The sequence below is a fragment of the Lycium ferocissimum genome, chromosome 11 (genome assembly GCF_029784015.1).
Source record: "Lycium ferocissimum isolate CSIRO_LF1 chromosome 11, AGI_CSIRO_Lferr_CH_V1, whole genome shotgun sequence".
Lineage (NCBI taxonomy): Eukaryota > Viridiplantae > Streptophyta > Magnoliopsida > Solanales > Solanaceae > Lycium > Lycium ferocissimum.
The window spans coordinates 49,275,068-49,288,031 of record NC_081352.1 but is presented as its reverse complement, the minus strand read 5'-3'; the positions used below and the strand labels follow the sequence as shown (position 1 = coordinate 49,288,031).

General features: G+C 35.5%; 1 protein-coding gene across 3 annotated transcripts; it reads right to left on the bottom strand.

Moving 5' to 3' along the window:
- Positions 1-1,309: 1,309 nt before the first annotated feature.
- On the bottom strand, positions 1,310-12,391 carry LOC132036245 (protein ACTIVITY OF BC1 COMPLEX KINASE 7, chloroplastic). 3 transcript variants are annotated; one of them, XM_059426527.1, is made up of 18 exons: positions 12,373-12,391; positions 10,521-11,098; positions 10,230-10,373; positions 9,994-10,119; positions 9,669-9,756; positions 9,496-9,589; positions 5,975-6,068; positions 5,714-5,768; positions 5,533-5,624; positions 5,251-5,421; positions 4,198-4,254; positions 3,995-4,078; positions 2,642-2,726; positions 2,415-2,476; positions 2,254-2,328; positions 2,051-2,155; positions 1,732-1,873; positions 1,310-1,640 (listed from the first exon to the last, which is right to left on the bottom strand). In XM_059426527.1, the coding sequence occupies exons 2-18, from the start codon at positions 11,082-11,084 to the stop codon at positions 1,567-1,569; spliced, it is 2,112 nt and encodes a 703-aa protein (XP_059282510.1). In that variant the 5' UTR covers positions 11,085-11,098; positions 12,373-12,391; the 3' UTR covers positions 1,310-1,566. The 3 variants fall into 3 exon arrangements, with proteins under 3 accessions (XP_059282510.1, XP_059282509.1, XP_059282511.1); XM_059426526.1 differs by lacking the exon at positions 12,373-12,391 and adding an exon at positions 12,064-12,336; XM_059426528.1 differs by lacking the exon at positions 12,373-12,391 and adding an exon at positions 11,742-11,763.
- Positions 12,392-12,964: the final 573 nt, after the last annotated feature.

Below are 12,964 nucleotides of genomic sequence, written 5' to 3'. Positions count from 1 at the left end.
CAAATTCAATAAAAATATGCATCAATTAATATGGGTAGATTGATAAATTATGCACTTTATTTATTATTTCTTAAGGGATGTGCAAAATCAAAAGTGAATAAATAAAAGTAAACGGAAGGAGTATTATATCACTCCATTCGTTCATATTTATTTGTTCATGTTTAACTTGAGGCACCTTTAAAAAATAATAAATAATATGATGATATTATTACATCCCTAATTATTACTATAAGTCATCTAACATTCTTACTCATTGGGAAATGAATTGAAAATAATTCTTTCTTTCTTTACTAATTCTACTTTGCAATAGAAATATATTCATTTAAGAAGGGCTAATAACGAATCATTTATTTGTGCGGAGTGCCCTTCAAATGCACTGGTCTTTAATTTTTGTCCCTCAAATTATTGGTCTTTAATTTTTGTCCTTCGCGTAAAATTTCTAAGTTTCGGATTTAAACCTCCGCTCAATCAAAAATTTAAAAAAATTTCGCCAGGTAGAACTTGAATTCGCAAGGCAGATGCAGAATTTTTCCTTCAAAACTATGCCTTAAGGCAAAATTTTGAACGCAACCCAAAACTCTAAGGTAGAGTTTGAAACTTTGCCTGAAGCGGGTAAAATTCTGCCTGCAAACCTAACTTTAGCCCGAATAGGCCTAAGTTTGCTATAGAACTCTGCCGTGCGATTTTTTTTTTTTTTGACTGACCGAAATTCGAACCCCAAATCTCATGGTATTTGACGAAGGGTAAAAATTAAAGACCACCAATTTGAGAGACAAAAATTAAAGACCACCCCAAAATAAGGGCATTCCTGCGAATTGATCCTACTTGAACGGGTAATAATAGATCCTACTTTATCATGGCTATCCGGGTCCCTACAGTTCAAGAATGAAATTCTGAGAATAAATGTAATACAGTGTCTGATGCCAAAATGACATTAAAAAAGAACATTTTCTTATATATGTTTTTCAGTCCTTATTTAGAATTATAAAGTATAAATCCTGAGATAATGGGAATCAAAACGACTCCATTTGTTCAGCCTTCAAACATCTGCTGGTGTTGCAAAAGGTCATTTAGTATCTAACCGTAGCAAGTTTTTATTGCAATATCTGTGCATTAGTGCAAAGTGATTCAACTTGCTGATTATCCATATTGGCAGGGCATCCTTAAAAGCTTATAGCTGTTTGATCAAGATAATTTTCACACACCCCCTACGCAACCTACACTAATTCAAAAAGAATTAAAAAGTAACACATACATTGGGATTATTGAGTAATACAGGAGAGAGAGATTAGCGATATACGTGCATTCCTTAATTTGAAGCATAAATTTTATTGCTATACACAAATATATATGGACATGGTTACAGATATGAGGAACATTTTTATCCCCCTCCCAATTGAATTTTGGTACGTATGCTTGCACCACATAATAAAAATGGTTCCTAAATATGGCCAGAAGTCACATTTTGGTTCCCTGCCCCCTCCCTCTCTCCCCCACAAAAACAATAAAAATAAAAAAGGAAAAATGAAGCCAAGAGGGGGGAAAAAGGAGGAAATGTATAATGACTTAAATCATTTTCTCAAATTTATCAAGTTTGTTCACTCTTTGCATGGACCTAACCAAGAGAGTCAGGAAAACACCTGCATGCACAAAGATAAGGTCAATATTTGGTAGCAAAACACAAGTGCAATTCAAATTCATTAAACCTGAAGATAGTCCTTAAAAGGTCACCTGCACCAATAAAAGAACCATTTGCGAAAATTTGACTGCCTTGACTGGTAAAAGTTACACCAAGGTTTAGGAGGGTACCCCCTATAACTGTGTACATGGTCGCCATTTGAAGAATTGTAGCTTTCCGAGCTGCTCTCTCAGACTTTAAAAGATCACAATATCAAGAAGCATTAGAAAGTGAAACGATTTGCATGAGACTGATTGCCAGAGTAGTTCAATTAATGTAGATCATAATGTAGATCATAGTCTAAGACTATAAGCTCGTTAACCAAATAGAATAATTTATGCAAGTCACACTGATTTCCAGTGAACTAATTACCTCAAGGACCCGAACTCTGAGTTTCAGATCACCAGATTCAAGCTGTTTAACGATCTCTTCTATCTGCTGAACTCTTGAAGGCATGGAAATAGTGGATGACCGCACCTGAAAGTATTTCACATAAGATGGGCTATGTATCACTCATGCTTTATTTGATCGGAACTTAAAACAAGAAATTTTTAAGCAAGTGTTTGATAGGGTACATCAGCAGCCTGTTTCCTTATTTCCTGAACAAGTTGTGGACCACTGGGTCGTTGCTGTTTCAAGTCCAAGAGCTCCTGCAGGATAGATCGAGCAACTTTAGACCATAAAGGGGCTAAGATTTAATTGTTAGACGAGGTTAGGTGTTTGACAATCTATAAACCTGTGCATATGGTGCTGCAATCTTCGGAAAGGAGAAAGCGGGATCCAATATATAGCCGATCCCTGCAAGATTTCAACAAGAGATGGAAACATTCAGTTCAGTGACCTGTAAGAAGATATAACATCATAACTAGACTGTAAAAAGTCAAGGATCTTGACATGTATATTTAACTAATGTAAGTTTCCTTGCTTTTCAGAATGAGAGAGAGAGAGAGAGAGAGAGAGCACCTTCTAGCGTGGAAAATGCCCTGATCACAAATGTAAAGGTTGAAGGGAAACGGAATGGTTGATCAGTTGCTATAGCAAACAAATCCTGCATTATCGTCCTCTTGTTACATTGTGAAACATGCAAAGATAGTTTGAAGTGAAACTAACACTTTATTCTTAAAATTTCAGTATTGTAGCTACAGCGGTTAATTGTTTGAGTACAAGTTTTTGCAAGTCAGCTGAAAAGTATAGTGAACGTGGTTTCGACACACCAGTGAGAAGCTAATTTAGCAGACTACGACACTTCCTCTACTAACTGGAATAGTCATAACATTATTAAAATCCAACAAATTACAGAGAACAACCAACTCTTTTGCTTATTCGTTGCTTTGTTTAGTTTGTTTGCTGCTAACAGTTGGTAAACTAGATTCCATTTTATTAGCCACCTCTTTAAGTTCTCTAATCCTTGATAGTTATTAACAACCTCTCAAGCTCTTTATATGTAATACACTGTTATACTAACTATTAAGGGTGGACGAAGAAAAATGCAAGCAAGTATGCATGGGGCACATTAAGAATTTCTTCAGCCATGAAGATTACTTTTAGTTCCATAGTAGTGAGTAAAAAAGATATTGGAAAGAAAATCCCTACACTTTTAACAAAAATAATGGAACATATCAGTCTAATAGACTTCCCAAAAGACAATTTAGGATTTTGACAAAGTGAGTTCAAGTGAACAGGGATGCCATGAGACACTACGGCCAATCTATGTTGCTCGGACCCTTCACTTTTGCTGCCGCACCCGTGTCCGACACGACATGACACCGACACCGGATTCATGTCGGATCTGGTCAAACGACATTGGATACTTTGACCGAATCCATGGACCAATCTGAGAAAAAATTTGAGGCCAAATTGAAAGAAACGGAGAGCTCTTGAAGAGTGGACACTTGTTGTATCTAGAAGAGTTTCAAGCTAATTAAAAATTAATATTTAATTATAAATGAAACATAACTATAAAAAATTATTTTTGTTTTTTATTTATAGGCATAGATTTAGTTATATTTCTTATAATTTTGAATTATTTTAGCCGAATCACCGCACCCGTATCCGCACCTGGATCCGTACCCCCGAATCTTAAAATTTAGATTATGCTGAATCGAACCTCTAGATCCGTACCCGTATCCGACACCCGACACCGAGTCCGAGCAACATAGCGGCCAATCATCATAAACACCTCTTAAACGAGTGGCTCAGACAAATATTTGAATCAAATATAGTCCACCATATATTATTCTCTTCAATATCCTAAAAGATGCCAAAATTACTAATAAACTTAGCTATTTTAAGAGAAAAATTGCAAATTCTGCATACCTCACCAATTGCAGCCAAAGTCTGCTGCTGATCCGGTCTTTGATTCAACAAGTTATCCAAGAAAAACTGAACAGATCTCCTCACCTAAGAAGAACAAAAATTTTAAGAAGTGTCAATAGATAGCTAGTCTTAGATAAGCCCTTAAATTCATTCGTGATTTTTCCCTTTTTCTTTGCAGGGGTTGGGGGCCAGGGTATACATACAGCTGACATGTCTCCTGTAGGCTGAAGTGCTCCCAGATCAATAAGCCCTTGCATAACCTGAACAAACATAGTATTTGTCTAATTAATATACATAAAGAATTAGCTCTCCCTACACTAAAATCTTTGAATGCAATTTGCTAAAGCAAGGAAACAAGCAAATGTCATTCAAAAGTTACTGAGGCAGGTGACAGGTGGTAAACGCATGTGGAGCATGAAGCAAAAGGCTGATTGTCTTACAAGATTCGTTCGCTAGGAGAGTCCAAACTGAAAGTAACTAACTAGACTAACTGAATGAAATTTTGAGTAGTTTCTTTTCTTTGAAAAATGTATCTAGTCACTTCTAAATCATCCTTCACTGTCCAACTTACCCTAAATACAACAACTTTATGATTCTCTCTAGTGTTGTAAGAACTTTAGAATTAAACTAGTTCATGTAGCAGGCTCTCCCAGGATGGAAATTGCTCATGTTTATGAAAATAGTGCTTTACTGTTACATCATTCCAGGATGCTGCTTATCTTTATGTTCAACTGATTCCTTTAACTAAACATATTTCAGAGTATCTTTTTGATAAATTATTTCAGAGAGTTACTATATTGTCTATTGTTAAAATGGAAAGAAAACTTTTTTCTAATTGAGGACAGAAGCAAACAGTGTAAAGACGACGCAACCACGCAAAATTATTTATTTGATCTCGAATGTTTAGTTGATCATATAATAACATTTCTACCATGCTTAGGCTATGTTCCCCAGACCCAGCCTAGTGGGATTATACTGGGTATGTTGTTGTTCGTTGTTGTTGCTAATGGCTACGTTAAACCCGAAAGAATGAAGCACCTAAGCATACCTCTTGATGGATAGTAGGAAAACAACACACTCAAAAAAACAAAGAATTTCTATAAATATGAAGAAAACATAGAGCGTGTCGGGACCATAACGATAGCAGGTATATTTTCATCAGCTTGTACTAAGACTACGGGGCATAGGAGTGGCCCAATGCATTTGGTTCCCAATTGTACTTCTATAAATTACACAAAAAGAAAACCTAGACTGACCTTTTTTGCGTCCTTTTCGTAGACAGCATAAAAAAGTCCCAGTAATCTCTCCCTTGTGAAACTCTTGATGTCTCCCATCATACCAAAGTCATAATAGATTAGAGCTTCGTCAACATCAATTGCAAGATTCCCCGGATGTGGATCAGCATGGAAAAAACCAGTCTTCAGTATCTGCACAAGGTAATGTCAGGAAAAGAGTATCAGACACAAAGGAATAGCATCTAACCCAGCTGATTAGCATCTATCCAGAAGATTTAAGAATGAGTGCAATAACCAATTTACCTGAATTAAATAGGCTTCTATGGAACGAGATGCAATCCGGGATCGGCTATAACCCCGTGAATCTATCTGATCCAACTGGTTGATCTTTATCCCTGTTCATTAAGGTAATGGAACCTTATTCAGGATAAATCAAATGAAAGTATTTATTGAACAAAAAGGAGGACAAAGCACCGAGAGGAACCTGGAACGTATTCCAGAGTCAAAACCTTAGTTGCTGTATAGTCCCAGTATACCAGCTAAATTGGAAAAGGAAAATAATGAAATTAAGTTAGGAAATAAGGTACTTATGATTTATCATAACAGCCAGTGAAAGAAATATATTTCTTTTAGTAGTAGTAAAACGCCAACTGATTAACTGATAATGTTAAAAAACAACATAAAAGAAAAGATAAAAGGAAGCAAATTATAAATTGTTTGGGTTGGAATGAGGAAGGAAACATACAGGCACTCGGACCCACTTTATGTTCCGAAAGTCCCGGCGAAATCTATCAGCATTCTTCCCTTCATTTATATAATCGATTTCCTCATACAATATCCTGAAAATTTCATGAAGACAAAGTTTAGCAGATAGAAATATCTTCTACTCCTTTCAGATTTATCAGAAGGTTGCGGGTTTGAGACATCTCTTAGCAATGAATAAAATTAAATCTTGACCAAATGGTGATTTATTGGAGACCAAATAAGCAATAAGCTTATGAGAGGCACTACTGGATATAAGTAGCGGATATATAAATACACAGTAAAGCAGCTCTAACTACGAATCCAAGTCTGCAGATAAGAGAACGCATTCTAGAAGTTTGAATTCTGAACAATTATCGGCTCTGAGGCCATATATCTCGTGTGATCTTCATCCTATAACTTCTTTTCTAAAAAGTTCCTCTGCTTTTACTAAGTGTGAAAAGCTGAAGCCAGAAAAGAATTAGGAAGTATGACAGACCATCAAGGAGTCAAAAGTATGGAAAGAAGGTAGTCAGGAATGTCAATCTGATCTAAATATGGAAAATTCTACATCGTATACCTTTGCACAGTGGTGACCACAAGGTTCTCATCTGAAGGGGTGAAAGCAAGAAAATATACTTTTTGCGATGAAATTTGTGACTCTGGTAGATATAGATGATCTTTATATGCTAGAAAAATTAAGGCCAAACCCATCGGGAGCCACCTGAGGTGCTCCAGCCTCAACTTAGGGGTGTTTCTATTGAGCATTTACACTACCTAAAATTTGTTTCAATTAGACATTTTTTGCATAATCAGCCAAATATGTAAAGTGAGTGTGATACACTCGCCGATGACGTGGCAAGGTGACGAATTAAATAAAGACACGTGGCATATGTATTCAAAATAATTATTAAAAATAAAATATGATTAGAAGCATTATTTTCTCACTATTTAGATAATTAAAAAACAAAAAATAAAGAAAAAAAAAATCCTAATTTTCCAAGCACCACCTCGATCCACCTCCCATTTTCTTCAACCTCCATTGCCCTCTGCCATAACCACTATTTCCACAGCTTTCAATTGACTACAATTTATGAAATCTAAAAATCTTTCCTTCAATTATGATTTTCCATCTTTAGATGAGCTTTAGTGGAGTCATCTCAATTTCTTCAATCCAAACTAACAAAACAGTGATTTTGATGGCTCCTTCAATTGATTTTGAATTATGGAAAGGTGAAATTATGTTTTCATTTCTTGAATATAGCGGTGGCCATGGAAACGGAGATAATATTATGTTTTCTCTTTAATTGGGTTTCATTTCTTGAAGATAGTGGTGGCCATGGAAACGGAGATAATATTTTCTTGAAAGAGTGATTTCGACGGCTCCATCCTCTTTATATAAGATCACTGCATCTACATGTGCCACCAACAATTTGGAGCTAGAGATTGTGGAGTTTGTCTCAATTTTTGAATTCTTAACCCAATTGGGTCTCAATTAGAAGGATGGAGATTTAGTGATTCTTGTGGGAGATTTAGAGGAGGAAGAAATTGAGTTGAAATTGCAAGAATCTTGAGAATCCTTGTGGTTTTTATGGCCCATTTGGCGGCTTTGAGAGATATGGTGGATATGGTGAAGAAAGTGGTAGGAGGGAGGAAGAAGATGAAGGAGAAAAAAAAAACACAAAATTATTCTCTTTCACGCTCCAAAAAAATGTGAAGGACACGCACATTGCCACATCTGCAAAAGGTGTCTAATAACACATTTTAAGTCAAGTTCAGGTGTCTAAATGGAACAGGGCGTACTTGAGGTGTCTAAGTGAAAGATCTTGAGCACCTCAGGTGGCTCCCGATGGGTTTGGAGTAAAACTTAATTTAGATGAAAGAAAAAGAAGCAGATATCTTGTACAGAAGAAAATCTAGGAATCTAAGTAGTAAGTATTCTATAAGACTTAACATTACCAGTTTCAAAAAAAAAAAAAAAAAAAAAAAGAGTATACTATAAGGCTTGTAGTTTATATATATTTATTGACCAAGTACATAAGACACATAAAGGCACAAGAAGAAAGAAGAATAATAAAGTTCAAGTGAGCACATACAATCACTATACAGTCAGTCCCTACATATGAACAAGAAACTAAAGTATCATCCCCTCATTTATTTATTGGTATTAAGAATTAGCTAGTACTTTTTGCAAATATACAATTGAAGTAGTAGATTGATATAAAACATAAAAAGTACTTCAAGGATCTTGAGAGATAATTAGTTGAAGTCAATGAAAAAGTTGCTTCCACTGCAACTCTACAACTGACTTGGTAACTTCTCAAATTATTGTGCTTATTTACCACTTCGTAACCACTAGAGGCTCTCAGTTTCTGTTTTCCATTATGTTTAGGAATTGTTTTAATATTTAATGTGATTAAATCATGCGTCCAACTTTTATACAATGATTTGAAATACAATGGAGATTCCAAAAGTACAGATGAGTTTGGAAGTATAAAGCCGCGTGCAACTTTTATACAATAATTTGAAATACAATAAAAACTATAAAAGCACAGATGTGTTTGAAAGTATAGGTCTTATGGACCATCAGCACACTGGATAAGAAGAAGTACTAAGGGATACGCCTCCCGTTTCTCCTATCTTAAGCATGACAGGTTTGTTCCAATTTTGTAGAATGAGATACTTCACCAAGGAAGTAGTGCCTGAACTTCACCTTTAAGGTTCTAATTGTAAGGCTTTAGGTGTAGTAGAGGTTCCTTTGCTGCAATCTTCATTGAAATCACTTAAATTCTTTTACAAGCAATAGGTGGAGGAATGACAAAGGCAAGAATATTAAAAGGTGGGAACGGCTTTTGGACAGGCAAAACAACCCCCCCCCCCCCCCCCCCCCCCCCCGAACCCCCAAAATAACACAAACCCAAAAAAAAAAAAAAAAAAAAAAATTCCCTCTCGGTTTGCACCTCCTTTCCACCTTTACTTCCAGACCTTTTGTAAGGTTACAAAACAAATTATATATCTCGCACCCTTTGTCCATTTTGTAATATCTTTCAATTGTATCCACTTTTCAGCTCAACCAAATAGTCTTATTCTACACACATCAAAATATCAATGCAAGGGATTCGAGAACTATATAATACCATCAGCACGAATTAGATGACTTCCTTAACTAGAATGAAAGGAAATGTTTGAATTGTTCATCATATTCAGCAAGACCTAAGGTTCTTTATTCTTTTAGGGCTAGGACAGGAGATAGTTAAAACAACAGTTAAAGACTGGAAGTTCATAGAAGAGAGACGATTCCTTGTAAAAATGTCAGATGGCTAAAAAAATAATCATATATCTGAGGTCAGCTAGTTTTGCAGAAGGAAAAATTTGTAATTTTGACAAAAGGTTCAGTATATTCGGGTAGACTAGAAAGGTAAGGGGGTTGAGTAAAACAGCACAAAATGGACAAAAATATTAGTTATAGCAATTGCCATTACGTCTAGCTTTCCTAAGAGCATGGACTAGAATATTCTGGCTTACTTTGCACATTCTTCATATATTCCTATCCAGTCGCGAGTTGGACCACCAAGAGTTTCACTTTTCTGAAAGTACTCCGCGATCAACTTTAAATTTTCTGAATCAAAGGAGAGAATGTTGAACTTTCAGTAAGCAGTAAACATGATTGACTAATATTTCTAGTGCATAATACTTACTCAGATCAATGTCGAATAGTTTCTTTAGGCCGGGTCTCTGAACTTTTACAACAACTTTCTCTCCGTTATGTAAGATAGCCCGGTGCACCTAAGAGCATTTTACAAACAGAAAATCAGGACGAATTACTTGCAGTATTACGGAAGATCAGGTTGCTAAAGTCTGGCTACAATCTAAAAGGTAACCATTTTGTGCTTCATTTCATCAAAGTTGATGGGCTTCATTTTAGCAAAGATCTTGGACTAGATAATATCTTTTGAGAAATCAGAGCTTAAAGAATACAGTTAACTTCAAAGATATAAAAGAAAATATAAATAAACCAAACACCTGACCAAGACTAGCTGCTGCAAGGGGTTGATCTTCAAACTCCTTATACAAAATATCAACTGGAACTCCCAGCTCCTTTTTAATAAACTCTTTTGCTTTCTTGGGGGAGAAGGCCGGTACTCTGTCCTGAATGATTACAATGCAATACAAAATCAAAGTCATGCTCAGATAATTCATTTTCAAGTGTGAACTAAAGGAGATCATGTTCGCTTTCTCAGAAAGAAGGTTAGCTATACCTGCAACTTAGCAAGCTCATCAACAAATTCTCGAGGAAATAGATCAGATCTAGTAGAGGATAACTGCCCAAGTTTGATAAATGTAGGACCAAGCTGCAGCACACATTCTCTTAACCATGAAGCAGTTCCACGTCTTCTGATTTTCTGCATGTACAAAGCTCACTACTCATAATGCTCATAAAATCACATAATCCGAGAAGACGAAGAAGGGATAAGAGAGTATCCCTGGACTAGGTACAACGTTACCCTTAAATATGAATTCAAATAGAATAAAGATAAAAGAAAACTAACCTGTTTATCTTCAGTAAAGCCACCAACATATGTCCATTTTGCATTGTCCAAGAAAACACGTGCCCGTAGCGAAAGGACAAAGGACCACACATCTATACTTCTTTGGATGGAGTTATAATTCTCGTTAGCCCAGCTGAAACTTTCATCTGAAGGTAAAACCTTTAGATCTTCAGGAGGCAGAAGTTCTTTAGATTTTGTCTTCTTTGCAGGAGCTGGAGTAGGAACCCGCTTAACTATATTTGCTCCATTGATTCTCTGTGTGGAACCATTAACAATCCCAGAACCATTTACAGATGGCGATGCTATTCTCTTTGTAACTTCACTTGTAGGTACCATTTTAGCTGGACGACCATTTATACCTACTTTTTCGGGGGACTCAGTCTGTTGCACTTGCACTTTCAGCCGGTGAATCCTTCTAGGAGGTTTAGCAGATTCTCTATCAAATTTCGACAAAACTAGGATAGAGATTGAGCCTGAAAAACTGAGGTTGTTTACATTGCTTCCATGATTTATTGATTCTCCTCTGCGGCAATAACAGCTTTGAGAAGCCAACATTGCCGCCATTTATGATATGAAACCTGAACATGAGCCAATAAAGAGATCAAAAGAGTCTATTAGAGCCAGCAACAGACAAACTTCAACTCTTTCACTGGAAGTAGTAAAGAAAGAACTATTGCCTCAAGAATCAAGTAAAGATAACCAATGTAATTGTACATAAAGGTTGTACGTCATAGCACTTAAAACATTTAACATTTTCCGAGCAATTTGAACGAGAAATACTAGTATTGCCCCACTATGTCAGTGATAAATTTGGTCATGTAAACACATAATCTTCTTCATTACCCAATCACTAGCTTTCTTTAGTTCTTTTTACATTATTCTTTCCCAACTATCTTTACTTTGATCACTCAAGGTTGTTCAAACATAATGGTTCAGGATACCTACAGGCTACAGCTAGATGGGAAATTTCTTCCCTTTACACGTTCTGATTCATCAACCCCTATCTCCTGGAACTAAATTATGCATCCGCTTGATACATTTTCATTCAGTCTGGCTAGTAGTCAATCAACTACTCCTCCATCTCGAAATAATTAGGTTCAGTTTATGAATCGCCTATATCCATTCCGCTCTATTCAGGACCATTATATCCCAATTAAATACTTAGTTAGATTCAATCCATAAATCTCACACTTATCCTACATGGATACACAAACTTCTTACCAGATTAAATAAACTCTTGATAAGCAACACACAGTTGTATTTGATCAAAAACAGCAGACAATAGCATGACAACATAAACTTAGGCATCAATAATTGATAGTCAGCAACCAACAAACATATTATCCAAGAAAAGAGAACAATAGGTTCAATTAACAACAAAAGTAGGAAAAAAAAATCAATCTTGAACTCCCACTCTAAATTTTCTGACACAAATCCCATCATAGCAATTGTAAAAAAGAAAAAGAATCAAACTTTCCACACCACTTGCCAAAATAAGCATTAGAATTCATAATAGGGACTATAAGAGAGCAATAGCACTTACAATATGACTGAAAAATGGAACAGCAAGAAGAAGTACACAAAGCTTCTTAAATTGTCAAACCAATTTTTTATATAATTCTTGTGGACCCTTTTGAGCAAAACAAGAAATTCGGGTAGTTTACTTTTCTAATGCTCAAAAGAAAGATGAAAAAAGAGCAAACATTTAACGTGCACTCTTGGCACCTCCTTTTTTGATATTTTTGTTTCTTTTCAGTTTATTCACATCATGAAATTTCCTTTTTTCTTCTTTCTAGTACAAATTTACTAACAGACAAAGAACTAAAAAAATGGGATATTGAATAAGCACCACCATTTTCATTGGTGGATTGTCTTGTAGTTGTGTTGTCCACCTAATCTCCCCTTATTTCTTTTGGTTGACTATTACTGGTCTCAATTGCTCTGACGTGTTCAGTTTGCACACCTTAAAACTCATACTGTCACTATTTTCACTTATAAAAATCAACGTAGGAATCCTTAGAATGTCCATGTTGCTTCTGGCTAATTGATTTCTACCTTCAATCAAAAGTGAAAGAACAAGAAACCACGCGTCATTTTCATTTTAAATTTTAAAAATATAACAGAAATTAATTGTAAAGGAAAGGGACGGGGAGAAAAAAGGAATAGTACTATTTATCAATAAAAATTACAACAATAATGTTCATAAATAATTTCATCGTCTAACGTTATAATTCGATTGAATGCGACTATTGAAAGAAAAAAAGTTAAGAGTACACCCTTTATGCCAATTTACGTGACGAACTTTTCTTTTTAATCTGTCTCCAAAAAACTATCACTTTTGTTATATTTAGGAACAATTTAACTTTTTGAGGTAATTTACGGCCACAAAAATATTTAAGACTTGTTTCTTTCTTAAATTCTGTTTTAAATTAAATGATGCCACA